Raw genomic sequence first — 18,847 nt, forward strand, 5'->3', positions numbered from 1 at the left:
TTGTGTAATTTTGAAGTCAAAATACACATTCATATTATAAAATTTTGGTTTCTAATTAATTTTTTGGTAGATACGTAAAGGGCTTTTAATTTGAAGCCCCATATTGGTGCAAGTCGCTGCAAGGCATCAACTACTATTAGCATTGACAAAAGAAGGTGAAGGATCTTCAAACTTACATCTCACCTGAAGGTCCTTCTTTGGAGAAGCGTGCAAATGAAGCTTTGCTTTGGCATTCCCAAACTGAACGGAGAGAATGCGAAAGAAATGGCAGCGGAAAGCCCCAAGAAGCGCAAGGGAAGGCGCAATTCCAAAGCAGAAGTTTCTACACCAAGCAAAGATGATGCAGTTCCACTAGGTTTGTTTATCTTATATCCCTCTAAATTAGTGAATTTATTATGCTTTGTTTACTAGGACATGAAGCAAGTTCTTAGATTTCATGCACTTAAATAATACTTCTCTTTCATGCACAGCGAAAAGACAAAGAAGATGTACTGTTAAGGAAGTTCCAAGTAGAAAGCGATGTAAGGTGCTAGTCTCTAAATCTGGTAAGGATATACCAGCTGCAAAAAGAAGTCAATATAGATGTGACACTATTCAAATAGGTTGAAATATGTTTTTCATTTGTTGTACAGAAGGTATTGAAGGACCAAGTTTAGATAGCCAGAAAGAAGTGACCATTGACCTTAGGTCAGAAGCAAAGAGGGCTGCTGAGGCAAGTGAACCCCATTCTTTTGCAATCAGTTATATTTTTTTATGCTTAGTATTTTGCATGGAAACATATTCTTTCTAGGTTACATATATATGTGATCTTGAAGCAAGGAGTACCATATCAACCCATACCAAATTCTGCCTCCTAATATGATCAGGAAATTAAAATCCTTTCTTTTGTTATTTGTATCAGGAAAACTCCAAGTTGTCAGCAGGAAAGCAGATGCATCCATTTTTTGCAAACCGTATGCGAAACAAAATAGCAGCTGAGGCTACTCCAGAATATTTGAAACCCAAGGATAAGAGTTCTATTTCTTGTTGTCCCCCTATTCATGTTCATGATTCTCCTCCTAAGGTACATTTCCATTTTCTTTTATTGTTTTCAGGTGAACAATTTCCTTCAAGGAAATTATGTACTATCAATGTATTGTAGTTATGGCCATACATGTGATATATATATTGCACAATGTTTTCGCAGTGTGATGATCTACTGAATTGGGGCCGTTGGACCTTCAAAGAGGCACCTTCTCTTGATAAGAGTCATCTTCCTCTAGAAACCTCATGCTCATTTTTTGAGGGTACAGTGAAACCTTTGACTTTGGAATCTGGTCTATCTAAAGAAACGCGTCTTGCTCGGTTTTCAGTTGATGCAATAGCAACTCCTAACATTCAGTTATCTTCAGAATTAGATGCAGTAAGTTTCAATAATTTATCTCTTATTAACTTGGCAGAAATCAAAGCAAATTGGCCCGTTTTAAGTTACACTGATATGCCATATACTTCCTAATTAATAGATTTGCAGCTTTAAGGGAGATTCTGATTCTTCGTTGTGGACTGACAAATACCGCCCTGAGAATGCATCTCAGGTTTTAAGTTACAACCCTTTATTTTGGTTATCCTATTTTATTTTTCTACTATTCTTGCAAATGTTTAATTCTGATTTTCCAACCTTCAATATATATATATAGGTATGTGGGAACAGTGAGGCTGTGATCTTCCTCAGCGAATGGCTCAAGGGCTGGAATGAGAGCGGCCGTAAAAGCATCAAAAACTGTAAAACCACTGAAGAAATCTCAGAGGATAGTTGCAGTAGTTGGTCAAATAATGCACTTTTAATTACTGGACCAGTTGGGGTACATTTTCTTTCCTTTTTTGTGTTTAACTAGGATTTACATGGAATGGATTTCAAATTTTCAATTCGTGCTTACAGAAAACATGGTTAAATAATGCTTATAGTTTGCAGTAAGCTAACAGATTACTGTGTCAGTATCATAGTTACTCAATTTTTTGTCACAATAGAAATAGGATTTCTGGATTATACAATAATGTCATGTCAGATAGTTGAAGTGGCTGGATTGTGATATTGACAACAATACCCTTGTTTCATACCGTTTCAGTTTAGTTATATACAACAAATTTTTAAATCTAAGATTCTTACCTTTTATAGGGGCAATTTCTTAATGTTCATTTTTGCAGCATTTTCCTTTTTAATTTTTACAATGTTATATTTCAGGTTCCTTTATAGTGTTACTTACTGTTTCCTCTTTTATACAGAGTGGCAAATCAGCTGCAATTTATGCTTGTGCAAAAGAGCAGGGCTTCAATATTGTTGAGGTAAATTCATCTGACTTGAGAAATGGGACGCATATAAAGCAAAAGTTTGGGGAGGCGACTGAATCACATGGTCTTGGCAAATGGTAAATTTGGACACTCTTTTAAATTAAATGAAGGAAATTAATGTTAGTCTTAATTATGCAATCATGTCCCTACTGACTATTCAGGAATAATGGAACAGTTAAGCAAGTTGCTGTGAATAAAACATTAGTCCTTTTTGAGGATGTCGACACAGTATTTAAGGAAGATCGCGGTTTCATTTCCGCTATATGTCAACTGGCTGTTTCCACCAAATGGCCCATTGTACTAACCAGCAACAGTAAGTTCTTCAAACGCGCGTGTTATCCTTTTTATTACCCTTTTTTGCTTTGGGGGTGGGGGTGGGGGTGGGGGGTCTAAAATATATACCATCAATGCCCTTCCCATTAGTTATTTTGTTATTGATGTAATATTCTGTTTGTTGGATGTTGACAACTTATGATTGAAGACAAGAAGCCTGTATTGCCACGTTGTTTGAGTCGATTGGATTTGGAGTTCAACCGACCATCATCTGAGGAGCTCCTACTACATGTGCAGAAAGTATTAATTTATGCTTCTTTGTTTCATTGAAAGAGATCTATCAAGATTCTGCAGAATATTTTTAAGATGAATCTAACTGTTTGTTCTTTTTTTGCTACAGATATGTGCATTGGAGAAAGTTGGAATTCCCGTACCTTTATTGAAGCATGCAATCGATTATTGTTCAAGTGATATTCGCAGAACGATCATGCTTCTCCAGTTTTGGTGCCAAAAGGGTTCTTCTTCAATGCCAATGAGGTCAGTTGAGAAAACTTGGAACAGCCTGAGAAATAGGGATGAAGAATTAAAGGACTGCATGGCAAGTGATAGTAAGATGGCAGATCTAATTTCTGAGATGGATCTTTTGGTCACAGGTTGCAGCCCTTTAATATATGTAAGTTCAATGAGTCGGTCAATTTGTGCCATCTTTATATGACATTTTTGAACTAGAAAGTATAAATTAGGTTTGAATGTTGAAAATGGTTTCCATGTGAAAACTAAATTTAGTTATATCTTACAGGACATGTTGTATCAATCACTTGCACCGAGCGATGAACCAGATGACTTTTCGAGTTATGATATGCAGCTTAGCAGTTTTTCAAGAGAAGAAATTTTGCATGGAGGTTTAGCTCCAAACAAGCTGAGGAGTAGGCAGCAACAACAAGAGTCCTCCTTGTACAATGCTGTTTTGCCTATAGTCCCTCGAAATCTGTCTTTATCACTAAGAGGCCCCTCATTTCACGAATATATCTCTTCGACAAGCCAGATCTCTAAGTTAGAGTTCTCTCGGCTGTCTCAGAATGAATTATGGGGCTCATCTCGAACTCGAAGGTAAAATTGTTGTTATCATCTTTTTATTTGTTAAAACATTTCTGCCTCTAAGTTTACTTTAGTACAGGGATAATTTTTTGCTGCCAGACCAACCATTTACAAGCTTGTATTTACAGTACCTTTTTACTGAAATGCAGATCTCGTCAGTCAAGGCGCCACTACTTGACAACCGGCAAACTCAAGCTGTCTCCTGAAGAAGCTGAGTTGTTAGCTCGATGCAATTCATACGACGGGAATATAAACCAATAACTAATTGGGTCATATATAACACTTGTATCCCATTTTGATGGATGAATATACTAAAATTTTATCTTTTCTTTTAACATGTACAAAGCTTGTATAACCAAATACTTTTTGGGTGATCAAAAGTAATTTTTTTTTGATAAAAAATTTCTAGTGGACTTTTGTGTAAATCTGAAATAGAATTTGCTATTGTTTAAATCTGAAATTGTATGGCATTCATTCTTCTGATTTGATTTGATATGCAAAAAAAGCACACGTCAAATAAATGATTTTTCTCAAAACTTGGTCACATTACCATCTCAAAATTATAAGGTTTCAGGCTACACACACGATCCTTAAAACTCATAATTTTTATCATGATATCAAACAAAAATACCATGGTACATTCATTTAAATCTTATTGTATTGTACATATCAAACATAAAGCTGTCATGCCTTCAATATACACACTAATTCTGAACTTATTGCTTGTATTGTATTGTAATATGCTCTTTCACTTTTTCAAGTCTAGCACAACAAAATCACAAATTAAACAAAAAAAGCACAAGAATAGATGGAAAGAAATCCTACAATCCGACTAACTCAATTTGAAAAAATAACTAATTTCAATCTTATTTAATTAAGTATGGATTAGATTTTAAAAACCCATGCACTAAATACACAATTAACACCTAAGTTTGAAAACAACACAGTTTTATATTCACAATTAACCACCAAGTTGCGGTAGTTGAAGCAGTTCTTGTTCCGTAAATATTTGACTTAAGACTATTGCTCTAATTTGCCTTTTTCTTAATGCATAAATGAATTTAAACCCATTTTAAGGTCTTTATTACAAGTATGAGAACTGTGGTGTCTTTTTGCAAAACGTCCCCAAAACTGCTGATACAAATAATATACTATCATTGTCACAAATAATACCCGGAGGTACGAATGGTAATAAAATACAAAGTAAAAAGATAATTAACTACTATCCAAAACTGCTGATACAGCCTTCAAAAACACTATTTCATCAATAAATATGGCAACACTAATTTTTTTTTTTATTATTGTACAGCATCTGATCTTTCGAAAGTTCTAATACCAGACTGTAACAAACTCAACTCATCTTCCCTGACATTCTTCCATGTGCCATCAATAAGCAACATACCTTTCATCGGATGTTTCACTTCCAGTAACTCCACTTCCCAGCAATTCAATGATTGTCTAGGTTTTTTCAGAGACATCCCATGCTCCACAGGCTCATCAGCACACTGAGTTTTATTCCTCTTATTGTTCTCATTATTCAAAGAAACCACATTTCCTTTTGTAGTCTCTTTAACATCTAATACTGCAGTGACAGGACCTGAATAAAGTGAAGGAAGTACAGCAGTTGAACTAAACGAACAAGGAATCATACCGATCGGACACGGGGTCCATGACTTGGCAACACTCCATGCATTGTAATCACCTTGATCACTATTTTTCTTAAGTTTTAAATACTCAAATTTCTCAGTTGCCTTTTTTATTGAATTATCATGTTTTGAAGGCATGGTTTTGTGGCTAGAGAGAGCAATATCTCCTGTGAACCCAGTTTGTGAGCCTAGAAAGAGAAGCTTGTTCAACTTATCTTTCACAGTGTGAACTCCTACCATATCAACTAGTAAAAGTGCTGAGTTAACAATGTTTTTATCACCGAAAATTGTTAAACTCAAACATTTCTCAAGCAGCTTTGAAACGGAGAATACAGGTACTGAGTTTTTGTCTGAAGAGGCAAGCGCGGCATCACTTGCAATACTCATGTTCCCAGTCTCTTGAAGCAACTTGAGAGTAGTCACGAGCCATAGAAAGAGGGAACTCAATTTACTGGTAAGTGACGACTCACATAGAGGCTTGGATTTCTCAGTGTGGCTGCATTCAACTACAAAATTAGAGTCAGTGCAACTTGCAAGATTGAAAAATATATTTCGAGTAAAGATGGGGTGAGCTTAAAATCACCAATGGAGGAGAATCAGGAGCTTAGTGTAAAAAAAGAAAAAAAAAAAAAAAATTCGACCTCTTGATCAACAAAAAGGAAATTACAATGTTGTACAATGGGAACATAAATGTATGGTTTGTGAAGTAGATCAAGATCAACGACTAGAATTGATAATCTGAAGCCAATCCAACAGTTTTTGTGGTTAAGCACACTAACTTCCATAGTGAGCTGAAGCTCACCCCAGCTTTACTAAAAAAAAAAATACTCAAAAGATCTTTCTAGGTCTGGTTTGCTAAGAACTTCAGAGAATAATTTAAAAGGATGTGCAGATATGTCACTGCTGATTGAATTGTAATAATGTCTGAAGTCAGAATTCAAATTGAAAACAAGAGAGTGAGGCTGTGATAATATGCATATTATGGATTGACCGGTGCTATGGATCCATATCTCTATTTTTAAAGTTCAAACAGCCGATCTAAACCGTTAAACATAATCTTCATATCAAAATGTACTCGTAGACAAAATTTTATATTTTTAGAATTTTTTTACTATTTTTTAGGTAGAAAATCGATGCTTTTGGATGGTCCAGAATTTTAAAATCAAGTGATTTTTCTACCTATCTAAAAAAATTCTAAAAAATATTAAATTTAGTCTTCAAGTACATTCCCATATGAAGATCATGTTGAACGGTTGAGATTGATTGTTTGAACTTTGAAAACGGAAATATGAGTTCATAGCACAGGCCGTTGTGTAATATGCATATTACCATAGCCTCACTCTGCAAACAATGCCAGCCAAAAAAAAAAAGTTGTTCTTTTTATTAAATAAAAAGAAATGCATTTCAATTTTCAATAATATCCTAAAAATTGCTTTAACAATAAATTTACACATAAAGGACTAATGAATTGACAACAGAGTGAGGCTATGGTAATATGCATATTATGGAACCCGTGCTATGGATACATATTTCTATTTTCATAGTTCAAACAAACAATCCAAACCATTAAACATGATCTACCCATGAAAATGCCCTTCAAGACCAAATTTTACATTTTTTAGATTTTTTTTTATTATTTTTTTAGATAGGTAGAAAGCCACTGCTTTTGGATGGTCCAGAATTTTCAAATCAAGTGATTTTCTACCCATCTAAAAAAGTAGTAAAAATATTCTAAAAAAATGTAAAATTTGATCCGCAAGTACATTTTAATATGAAGATCATTTGAAATTGTATAAATACTAGACACTACCTAGCAAGGTTCAAAGGGTTTGCAGAGAAACAAATTAATCAGACAGCTAGCTATTGAAACTTCACAGGAAAGACAGTACCTTTCAAACTTTGCCTGGCCTCGATCATTTCAACTATGGCTTTAATCATGCTAAGTACTAATCTTGGCTCCTTATTTGAGAGCTTAGTAATGATAGTCTTCATGTCATTAAATGAGATAAAGAGGGTTTTCAACCCATCACTATCGTAATTTTCCAAGTGTTCCTCGTCAGGTGAGTGAGAGAAATCAGGATCATCCAATTGTAAAAACTCTAGCAACACAGAGACGACTTCTGACGGATATTCCAAGTAGAGTTTAGAGATAGCTTTCACTGCTTTAGAGATTAACCTCTCAAAACCTGCATCTGAATTTGCTAATTGTAGTTACTATTGTGAATATAAGCTCTTATCATGAACACTTTTTCAATATCACGTCTCATGTGAAATTTGATGATTTAAAAATAAGGTTTCTGTTTAGAACCACCCCAGAAATAAATACATTGGAACTCGATCACAACCTTATCTAATGGGTATGACTCAGTACCGCACCTGATGGTGGGCTTCACACCATATTAAAATACTATGAAGTAAAAACTACTAGTTGATAGCACCGAAAGAATCAATGAGTAAAATTATAGAATAGATAAGACTGACTTGATTTTCCAACTATCTGCTGAGAAAGTTTGTTGCATCCAAGCAGAACAGGCTTCCTTACACCTGAAAAGGTTGGAAATCTTTACAAAATAATTTTATGCTACTAGGGTCAAAAGTAAAAAATTTAGCTTAGATGCCACAAAAGGTAAGATCAGTGATATTTTATTTCAATTGAGTTGAGCTTCGGGTTAATGCCGGATTATATAGCTTCCAGTCAGGTTGTAGCAGGTTTACAGTTGCTTTTTATCTAGAGAAATTTTAGGATAACATATATAACTATATAAATAAATTAATTCTAATGGCTATTACTTTTCCCTTGAAAAAAAGTTGGGTCCAGTTCGGGTTTAGCGCAAGTTGGTTTTGCTGCTTATGGTTTCTCATAGCAAAGGTCTGTTCAATTTTATAATTCATTATCCAAGAAATTTCCTGTCTACTTAGGAATCACTATCCAACTTCATAATTCAATTTTATATAAAAGGAATCATGACACTTACGTTTCACTTTGGTTTCTTTATGTGTTGCCTTTGTTTCCTCAGTCTTGATATAATACAACATTGCACGCACTTTAGACCTTATTTCCACAAAAACATCAGGTATTGCATTTTTCTGGGGCTCCCAGTAATTAGCCTTCAACCAATCAATAGCCTGAAATACAAACCAGTAAAAAAAATGATATTAGTAACATACGGTTTCTTTACCAGTCGCACTAGAATTAACTTCAACTTTAACCAAGTCAAAAATTTGTGCAGCGTTTTCCATAGAACACCCTGTAGTATTTGCAAATAACATATCTTTTTATTTCATGATAGCCACCAAAATGCACGAGTTATACTAAATTGACGACAAAGGAACGTTGAATTAAGCCTATTATTCTAATATTGAGTTCAAGTGAAGCCAAGGAAAAGAAAAAACCTTGACACTTGCAGCACGAACAAGCTGCAGTGAAGGGAGGTCTCTGTGAGAACTTTCTACAACAAAACACATGTTGAAATGAATATTAAGATATCATGAAAGAGAATCAAAAATATATTAGAGAGCTCTACTAAATACTAACCATGACGTATATCAACAAGTACTCTTGGTATATGAACAGCTTCAGCTAGTTCTGATATTGAACGGCCTGTTTTCTTATGAGCATTCTCCATAAAACCATTCACAAGCCTTATAAAGTGACAAGAAAAGGAGTAACAAGCTTACAATCATTAGTTGTTGTAAATAGGTGTTCTGCAATTTTTCATTTTATGAGGGGACCCAATAGTATAATTTTTGGTAATAATAAAAAAATTAAAGGAAAAAACTGAAATCTTTCATCTTGCGTGTATGTTACATAAAGAAATACACTTTATGATAATAGCTTTCACATGATCTCTAACCACCAATCATTTCATTAAAAAATTGTTCTTATAAATTATTTCTTCAAATTAATATAACACTCGTTACACTCCATATAAATAAATATCTGTTGAACCCGTCACGCATCCAAATAAAAATAGAAAGAAAATTTTAATTATTGATGCAATTAAATTACTGTTCTCACCTCATTATTGCCATGCTATATAGCATTGACAGCATCTCTTCAGAGACTGAGACACTATCTGCTGTTTCCTTCCTAAATAACCAAAGAATTTAAAAGATAAATTCAACTAATTTAACATTTCAAGTACACAAAGACACCAAATTAAATCAAATTGATTGATACCTAAAGAAAGGGTCTTGTTGTTGGATCTCAACAAATGCCGCAGTGACATCAATTGGAATAGGTAAACAGCCCCGACTCCGCCATGCCGATATCTGAAACAAAATTAACAGAATTAAACTCATATATATTACAATACCATTGTATTATACCGAGAGAGAGAGAGAGAGAGATTAAAAAATATATATTGCCCGTTGGAGTGTGGCTGAAACAGATTCAGAGGAAGAAGAGAAGATGTTCTCTCTGACAAAATTCCACTGGTCCCAGCTCGACCATGGTACCAGTTTGTGCCCCGCTGAGAGCTCCCTCTCAGCTCCTATCACTTCCTCCATTGAAACTAAATTTTTGACAACAGTTGAAATGATTTCAATAGAGTTGAATTTCAATTGAATTTTATGATCAAATTGTTTAAATGAATCAGAATAATTCATTGACCAGTAATAAATTAAGTTCCCTCAATCTTCCCCTGGCTTACTTTAGATGCCATCAAATTCTAACTTCTAGGGTTCCCTTGGGAGAGATGGGCAGCTAATTCTTGTGATTTACCACCCATGCCATCGACTAGGGTTTATAGCTTGAGCATAAAAAAAAACAAATTATAAGAGGAAAGAGAGATCACCTTGAAGGAGGAGTAGTAGTCCAGTCGGAGAAGACGAAAAGGAGAAGAATTCTAAAGAGAACCACCGAATCGGAAACAAAAACCCTAAACCCTTACCTTACAAGCACGAACCGATCGAATTCGAACCCGGTTCATTCGAGAAAAGAGGAACCAACCAAAGTCGTCTCTTTTTTAGCTTCGGGTCAAGATATTAACAGAGTGTTTTTAGCTTCATGAAGCGCACCAACCATATGCAGTGCTGCTTATTTCTATACCTCTTGCGCTGTATGATGCTAAAACTTCTCTGTTAAACTATTTACCAAAAAGTTTGTTCCGATCTTATAATTTAACACAGTTCTCAAATCACATTACTCGATTTTTTTTTAATCATGGAAACAATTTTTTTTAAGCAAAACAAAATAAATAAATAGCAAAATCTGTTTTAGGGCGCTGAACTTTCACAAGTCGTTGGCGGTGTTCAAACCGTCATGGATATTTATGATTAATCTGTCAATTATTTTTTATTATGTCCAATTATTTCCGATTATTTATAATTAATCGCTTGACAGTGTCATATTCGTCCGACGACCGCATACCGTTATATCATAACAAAATAAAAATGAGATTTGCTCCAATACCCCTTATTGGGTGGTGGACCTTACCGTCAGTCTCGAGAAGGCTGCTACCTATGACGAAATAAAGGTTGCCATCAAGTAAGACATGATATTTATCATGTTAACCTTGCTTGATTTGTCACATTTTTATTAATATTTAATAAAATCAAATAGTACATTAATTATATTTTGATTGTTATAGGGTTGAATCTGAGGGAAATGAAAGGAATCTAGGGATACTTTAATGCAACCAAAAACATATTTTTTGAGCCGTCAACAACTTTTTGTTTTTGGTTTAAGAACAGTAATTAAGTTCATAATTTGTTTATCATTGTTTTATTTTTTTTCTGGTCAAGCATTATTTATGCAAAGGCTGGAATTAATCTTATTAAATGGTAATTTTGTCAAGTTTGTCTTCTGATATGACAATGAATGAGGCTATAGGTATCAATCTCTCTCTTTGCCCCCATAAAATTTTATTTCATTTTAATTTTGAATTTTCTTAATTTTCTCATCTATCTTTTTTTCCTAATTTCATTAATTATCTTTTTTCACACTATAACCGTGTCATTGACCTGATACATCATATGCACAATGTCGCTCAGAAGAACTTCATTTGCCTCATGGTGTTTTTCCAAGTTTTGGTTTGAATTTTTTTTTTATGAATAAACCTTTTATTTTCATGTGTAATTTTTTTTGAGGAAATTTTTTTTCATTTGTAATTATAAAGTGCTGCATTTGATTTTCTTTCCTTCTATTATTTTGTACACTCTGTTGCAATCTTTGTCTAATTTTAATGAGTTGGGAATAATAACTACATTTTGTTGATTGTTATCAACTGGTAATTAGTGTCAGTTCTGGTACTTTGCTTGGAAATTCTACAGACTTGTGCCTTGGAAATTCTACAAACTTTGTGCTGTGTTGATATATTCGACATGTTGATATTTGCAAATTCATTGGAATTGGGAATAGTCATTTGAAGTTTTCCCTATCGCAAAATTCCGAATTTTTTATTAATATCCAAATTTAATTTTAAATTTCAAAAACTAACCGCCTTAGCAATGCAATTCGAAAAATACCCTTTCCGGGAAAAATTATAACGGAAACAGGCCCCATTTCCGTAAAAAAAATTTCCGGAAACAGGTGAAATCCGGAAATATTTTATTCGGAAAACGTTTGTTTCCGGAAAATTTTTTTACGGAAACAGGCCGAATTTCCGGAATTTTTTTTCACGGAAATGCATTAAATTTTGTTATAAATTCGCAGTGTGTTTACGGTTCGCTTTCATATCATCCGCTCTCTCTCTCACAGTAAGTTTAAATTTAATTAATTTATTATTTATAATTTAATTTATTTATATTTTAAATTTAAGTAATTTATAATTTTAATTTCATTAATTTTTAATTTCATTAATTTATAATTTCAATTTCATTTATTTCTAATTTAAATTTCATTTATTTGTAATTTAAATTTAGAAGTATTTAATTTGTAATTATTTAAATATGTAACTATTTAATTTGAAATTATTTAAATTATGAATATTGTCATATTAATTGAAAAAAATAAAAAATGGTGCTGAATAAATTTAAAAGTTTTTTTAATTCTAAAATAATTTTATTAATTCTGAAATAATTTTGATTAAATCTGAAATGATTTAGAATTGTTTTAGGAACTTTTTGCTTTTCGGATTCCTTACGGAGCTCTGACAGTCAGATCGACCGGTTTTCGATTGAGGTAATTTTATTTTCTTTATGCTATTTTTAATTTAATTTATATTTAATTACTTCATTCCATTTTTTTTTTTTTTCATAATATTGTCCAGAAAATTTAGAATTGTTTACAACCTTCCAAAATGGTTTATAATAATTTAAAAAATTCCAATATAGTTTAGAATGTTGCCCTATTAATTTATGAAATTCCAAAATAGTGTAGAATAATTATTGAAAATTGTCTAGAATATTTTTACTAATGGCAACACAATTTTTAATTAATTATATGTTGTTATTTTTGAAATTGCCAGACCAATCGAAATTAAAAATGACAACTATTTGTGCGAAAATTTATACTGGAGGGGAAATCCAATATAATGATGACAGGGTCTATTACAGTACCCGAGCTAAATACTCATTACCGCTAACCGTGAACCACAATTTTGATTATCTTCAGAATGAGATTTATAAATTTGTTGGGTACAATGCTAGTCAAGCAAATCTGGAAATTCAAGCCAGGTTTAATATGTCCACCGATGGACAACGTGACTATCAATTAGTACCGGTAATGGACCAACAATCATTCGAAATGATTTTAGGAATTGTGTCGTCTTTTTCACAAAGGTTCAAGATTATGGAGTTATATGTAGAATTGGAACCGAACTGTACTAGTCAGATTCCTGAACCTCGATCCCGACCCAGTACCAGTCAGAATCCTGTGGAACCGGACCCAATACCAGTTAGATCTCGACCTAGCACCGGTCGGTACTCTGTGGATGTAAGAATGAGACCCGGACCCAGTACCGGTAGCAACTCTGTGGATCAACCAGTTATATCCCGACCCAGTAGCAGTCAGAATCATGTGGATCAAGACCCAATACCAGTTAGATCCCGACCTAATACCGGTCGGCACTCTGTGGATATACCAATGAGATCCCGACCCAGTTCCAGTGCGGTCCGCAGACATGTACGCGATTATTCGCACGTACCTGTGGATGCAATTGATTCTGATAGTTTGGCGAGTGGAGATGAGATGCTCTCCGGTGAGTCGTCGGGTTCCGATGATGATATCGGACAGCCCAATCAGTCACAACCACAGTCCCGTCAATCACAGTACCCGATTACTGGTCGGGAAAATATGACACATCCGGTTGACAGTTTCAATGACATATCCGGTTGACAGTTTCAAATCTATAAATGAAAAATATACGACGAGTCCTACAAGATAATAAAAAATAACAAGATATAACGCAAATAACAAGATAAAATCCATAAATCCTACTGGCGACGCTGTGCATGTACATGGTGGTCCGGATACTGCGAATGTGAGAAGCGAGAAGTGTCAACCCTAGCACGCTGTGAACGTCGCGGCTCGTCAGTGGGATCCACTGCATGTGGTGTCTGAGACGGATCCTCTGCCGGAGGTGGATAAGAAGACGACGCCCCAGGATCACCTGCATCATAAGAAGACGACGCCCTAGGATCACCGAATGCGTGGCCGGAGAATGGAGTCGGTTGAGATCCCGGTAACGGCCGGTGAATTTGAAATCGGGTCCACGACCAGTGTTGCAGAAGCATGGTGGGACCATGCATGCTTTTGCATGAAGGACTGGATGCGAGGCATAGATTTCTATATAAATAAGCGAGAACAGCTCCGCCCCAGTTGCACTTTCTCGGCTCGTCCAAGTTTTCAATCATGCCGAGATACCACAGCGGTATTCCGTCCCCGCTACTGTCAGCAAACATGGTATTCCCTAGCATGTCGAGGAGAAATCCACGAACATACCTAACCGTCAATTTTAAAATGTGAGTACATTATTAAAAATATCAAATACGAATAAGGTTGTAAATAAAAAAATACTAACCATTTCAATTGTTCGTCGTTCGCATCTGTTGGTAATGTTTTGAAGCGCTCACGGACAGCTTTTTTGGCGATAAGCATGTCGTACGTATTAGTTCCCCTCTTCTTCATGAACCCCTTCACTTCATCATCTTTCACCCCCAGCAACTCATACAGTCGGCCTTGAAAACTCGCCGAGTCTGTAAATCCCGTTATCGGCTCCCCCGTAATAGGCAAACCCCAGAGACAACTCACATCCTCTAGAGAAACTGTAATATATTTGACTTGTCAGTAACGAATAAAAAAAAAATTATTTAAATTAGTTAATACCTGTTATCTCTCCGAATGGAAGATGAAAAGTGTGCGTCTCTGGACGCCACCGCTCGACAAGTCCATGAATGAGGGCCGCATCGAGGGCGATATCGGGCAATGTCGCGAGCTGATATAAGCCCATTCGAATTAAAAACGGTGCGTACCTCTCATTATACTCGCATTTGTGCCGATAATGTCTCACGGATAAAATTTCTGTACTCTACAATAAGGAAAAAATTAATTACAATATTTATTTGATTACTTACAGAGTTATGAAAAAAAAAAAAGTAAATGTTTACCTCCTTAGACGCCTCAGATATCCTGTGATTACCGTGAACTATCCACAACAGGGGGCTAAATCTATGCTTAAGTACTGGGTCTGCCATACTACAAAATTCGAACAATATTGTAAATCACCTTAAATTTTTTCAAATTATTCTACACTATTTTGGTATTTTTCTAAATTATTGTACATCATTTTGGCATTTTCTAAATTAATCAGACAATATTCTAAACCATTCAAAATTAAATAAATTAAATAAATTAAATAAATTAAATAAATTAAATAAATTAAATAAATTAAATAAATTAAATAAATTAAATAAATTAAATAAATTAAATAAATTAAATAAATTAAATAAATTAAATAAATTAAATAAAAAAAAATTACCTTGAAATACGGAGGAGAGCTGGGTTGTGATGGGGAATTGGGGATGGGAGGACCAGCGGGACCAATGCATTTGTAGTGAGGCCTCCTTCCGTAAAAATTTTTCACGGAAACAGGCTGGTTCCGTAAAAAATTTTCCCGGAAATAGCATGGTTCCGGAAAAATTTTTCCCGGAAATAACCTCTGTTTCCGTTATAATTTTTCCCGGAAAGGGTATTTTTCGAATTGCAACGCTAAGGCGGTTAGTTTTTGAAATTTAAAATTAAATTTGGATATTAATAAAAAATAGTCCGCAAAATTGGTTTTTGAATTTTTATCTATATTGAAGTTATTGAACTTTGGATTTATTCTAAACAGAATAATAGAAACTAATAGAATATCAGTATCATGCTCAAATTAGCAACAAAAATAGGTTACATTTCCAAAAATAAAAAACAAAACAAGTTAATATCAATAAAAATATCTCTTTCTATTTTATTCAAACACAAGTTAATATCAATAAAAATGTCTCTTCTTATTTTATTCAAACTTATAATGTTTCCGTTGCATTACACACGAGTATAAATATATATGAATCCGCAATTTGCGTCTCTTGTCAGTTGTCAGTCTCGGGGCTCACCTATGTGTCTGGGTTTAGTTGGGCCGGAAATTTTGGGCTGACATTTGAGCCTTTTCAGTTATCCTCGTTTCTTTGTGAAATTATTTCTCAAAGAAACACCCTCCGGAATTCAGATCCAGTGCAATAGCTGACGTCAGTGTAGAATGAGATCTGAGTCGTCCGTTTTAATTTGGTACAAATCTTAAAGTGGAACCTCTATGACAGATGGGGCCCATTGGAAATAACTTTTTAATTTCACTCCCTCCCTTTTCTTCCTCTTCGAGGCAGATCTGCCTAGTACAAACCCTTCGCCTTTCTTAAACCTCCGGCTTCATCCTCTTCTCCGCCTCTTCCTGTTCTCTTCCGTTGCCCAACCTTCTTTCCTCTGGCAACAAGATTTTCACCCACAGCCAGGCCGAGGTAACATTTAAAACCTATTTCATTCACATTTTTCGCTGCTCTAGATTTCTTCTCTGGCAATGAGGTACATTTTGGAATTTAGGGTTTAAGTTGAAGTTTTTAGCTGTACAATTTTGACAAGAGATGGCCAATTTTAGATTTCATGGTTTAGGGTTTTACAAAATTGTAGCTTTAGGCAACTTGAGGTGTTGTTTGACTGTTGATTCGAGCTTTAAGCAATTTTTAATAACAAAAAAGTTAATATTTATATATCAAAATAAAACCGTTGTATGTGATCTATATTATTTTTTCTACATACATATAAAAAATTATTACTTTTTGATTTTATGTTTGTAAGAATAAATTAGTTTTAATATAATCATAATGAGGAGGGTTCAAATGCCTCCATTTTTTGTGCCTCCACCATGCCTCCATTTTTTAAAACTTTAATAATTCAAAATTTAAAACTTAAAAGTTAAAATAAAACCGTTGGATATGATTTACATCATTTTATTTATGCACATGCAAAAAATTATGGCATTTCAATTTTATTTTGATTGTCATCAAGAGCTTGTAAAAAATGCACTAATGTGGATGATTTCTAGACGTTGATTTTTGAACTTATTGATTTACATAAAAACAAAATTGAAATGTGATAATTTTTTATGAACACAGAGAGAAAATAATATAGATCACATCTAACGATTTTATTTTGACTTTTAAGTTTTAAATTTTGAGTTATTAAAGTTTTAAAAAATGGAGGCATGATGGAGGCACAAAAAATGAAGGCATTTGAACCCTCCTCTAATATAGTTGTTATTGCTATCAAGTTGAATGTCCCAACACCCAACAGCTAATATTTCTTTTAAAGTATGTATAACATGTTCAAAGCAAGGTATATAATCATATATGTAGTCTCTTTTTGGCTTTGCAGCCTCCATTCTCAGATCAAGGATCACACGCCACAGAAGTCATGGGAAAAAGAGTGCTATTGTTTCCAATTCCTTATCAAGGCCACATTAATCCCATGCTAGAACTTGCTGCAGTTCTCCATTCTCACGGCTTCTCCATCACCATTTTTCACACCACCTACAACTCCATCAATTCCACCAAGTATCCTTTGTACCGCTTCATCTTGGTTGATGATGGAGAAATAACAAACCGGTTCAGACCCTTGGTTAATGACGCAATGTTTCGAATGATAGCTTGGAACAATAGTTGTGAGCGGCTATTTTATGATTCTTTGACAAGCATTCTTTCTGACAAAAATGAAGAGCCCGTTGCATGCTTGATCCGAGACACACACTGGTACAACTTGCAACCTCTTGCGAATAGGCTTGGAGTTTCAACTCTAGTACTTAGGACCGGTAATGCAGCCACTCTAAATTGGTTCACATTTCCTCAGTCGGTCGAGAAAGACTGCATGCCAGTGCAAGGTTAGTACTCAACAAGGGTGGATCTATTCAATGTGAGTAAGGGTCAATTGACCCCCATATTTTTCTTTTCAAATTTTTGTATTTAAGTATAATTTTTGTATATATCTTAGAGTGAAATGTCGTGGGTACTGTAAAATCGACCCCCATTAGCATAGAAATTTTATATGATCGACTCCCATAGTTTGAAATTCCGACTCCGCCCCTGGTACTCATATATATTTCCTGCTCAATAATAACAACATGTCCATTATTGTAACTAATTTATCTTCTTCACTTTAAATTTCAACAGAATCACAAGTGATCGAACTTGCCCCTCTCCAAACGAGGGACTTGGAACTTACTGGTCATTGGAGCAATGAAGAGTTATGTGACTTCTTTAAACATATTATAGATGCTATAAGAGAATCCTCAGGGATAATTGTAAACACTTTCGATTCCATTGAAAATACAGAGGTAGAGAAGTTCCAAAGAGCAATACCGGTTCCGGTATTTTGTATCGGTCCTCTCCATAAGTTCACTCCCCCTTCCAGAAGCAGATTGTTGGATAAAGATCGTAGTTGCTTAGAGTGGTTAGACACACAAGCTGTTGGATCTGTGCTTTATGTGAGTCTTGGTACCATTGCTTGCATGAACTACAAGGAATTCATCGAGACTGCTTGGGGCTTGGCTAACAGTGGCCAACCTTTTGTTTGGGTGGTTCGACCAGGTTCAATCCTCGGAACAAATGAGGTTGATTTACCTGATGAGTTCATAGCGGTGACAAGTGGTCATGGGAAGATAATCAGTTGGGCTCCACAAAAGGAGGTCTTGGCACATGCCTCAGTTGGCGCCTTCTGGACTCATAACGGTTGGAATTCGACACTAGAGGCTATAAGTGAAGGGGTCCCCATGATCTGTTGGCCTCAATTTGGCGATCAAATTGGAAATGCTATATCTACCACACATGTTTGGAAGGTTGGTATCAGGTTAGAAGGGAAACTAGAGAGAGGGAAAATTGAAAAGGCGATCAAACAGTTGATGAAAGAGGATGAAGGTGCTGAAATTAGAGAAAGAATGAGAGCTATGAAACATGAAGCATCTCTTTGCATCAAGAGTGACGGATCTTCTTCTATCAATATTGACAAGCTCGTTAATTTGATATCATCCTTCTGA

General features: G+C 34.8%; 2 protein-coding genes and 1 pseudogene across 3 annotated transcripts; 2 read left to right on the plus strand and 1 right to left on the minus strand.

Moving 5' to 3' along the window:
* The first annotated feature begins 213 nt into the window (after window positions 1-213).
* On the plus strand, window positions 214-3,509 carry LOC144567440 (uncharacterized). The gene is made up of 12 exons (XM_078317579.1): window positions 214-355; window positions 471-545; window positions 633-712; window positions 902-1,063; window positions 1,187-1,402; window positions 1,503-1,574; window positions 1,677-1,841; window positions 2,263-2,405; window positions 2,490-2,641; window positions 2,810-2,901; window positions 3,002-3,138; window positions 3,401-3,509. Exons 1-12 carry the CDS (start codon window positions 214-216, stop codon window positions 3,507-3,509), a joined length of 1,545 nt encoding a protein of 514 aa, XP_078173705.1.
* A 1,370-nt stretch (window positions 3,510-4,879) lies between these two features.
* On the minus strand, window positions 4,880-10,218 carry LOC144570635 (las1-like family protein). Of its 2 annotated transcripts, none has more exons than XM_078320445.1 (10): window positions 10,142-10,218; window positions 9,714-9,859; window positions 9,526-9,617; window positions 9,364-9,435; window positions 8,881-8,987; window positions 8,739-8,794; window positions 8,321-8,471; window positions 7,827-7,889; window positions 7,235-7,537; window positions 4,880-5,851 (listed from the first exon to the last, which is right to left on the minus strand). In XM_078320445.1, exons 2-10 carry the CDS (start codon window positions 9,852-9,854, stop codon window positions 4,998-5,000), a joined length of 1,839 nt encoding a protein of 612 aa, XP_078176571.1. In that variant the 5' UTR covers window positions 9,855-9,859; window positions 10,142-10,218; the 3' UTR covers window positions 4,880-4,997. The 2 variants fall into 2 exon arrangements, with proteins under 2 accessions (XP_078176571.1, XP_078176570.1); XM_078320444.1 differs by lacking the exon at window positions 10,142-10,218 and adding an exon at window positions 9,998-10,132.
* Window positions 10,219-17,232: 7,014 nt separating this feature from the next.
* On the plus strand, window positions 17,233-18,847 carry LOC144547236 (UDP-glycosyltransferase 76C2 pseudogene; annotated as a pseudogene).

Source organism: Carex rostrata, chromosome 2, assembly GCF_964058835.1.
Source record: "Carex rostrata chromosome 2, lpCarRost1.2, whole genome shotgun sequence".
Lineage (NCBI taxonomy): Eukaryota > Viridiplantae > Streptophyta > Magnoliopsida > Poales > Cyperaceae > Carex > Carex rostrata.

What these genes read in the sequence shown, in the direction of transcription:
- LOC144567440 (XM_078317579.1), top strand. Translation starts at nt 214, where the DNA reads ATGAAGCTTTGCTTTGGCATTCCCAAACTGAACGGAGAGAATGCGAAA. An exon ending in AGATGATGCAGTTCCACTAG is followed by an intron (nt 356 to 470) that starts GTTTGTTTATCT and finishes TTTCATGCACAG; the next exon opens with CGAAAAGACAAAGAAGATGT. An exon ending in TTCATGATTCTCCTCCTAAG is followed by an intron (nt 1,064 to 1,186) that starts GTACATTTCCAT and finishes ATGTTTTCGCAG; the next exon opens with TGTGATGATCTACTGAATTG.
- LOC144570635 (XM_078320445.1), bottom strand. Translation starts at nt 9,854, where the DNA reads ATGGAGGAAGTGATAGGAGCTGAGAGGGAGCTCTCAGCGGGGCACAAA. An exon ending in TTTCAGCCACACTCCAACGG is followed by an intron (nt 9,618 to 9,713) that starts GCAATATATATT and finishes ATTTTGTTTCAG; the next exon opens with ATATCGGCATGGCGGAGTCG. An exon ending in TTCGTGCTGCAAGTGTCAAG is followed by an intron (nt 8,472 to 8,738) that starts GTTTTTTCTTTT and finishes TTTGTATTTCAG; the next exon opens with GCTATTGATTGGTTGAAGGC.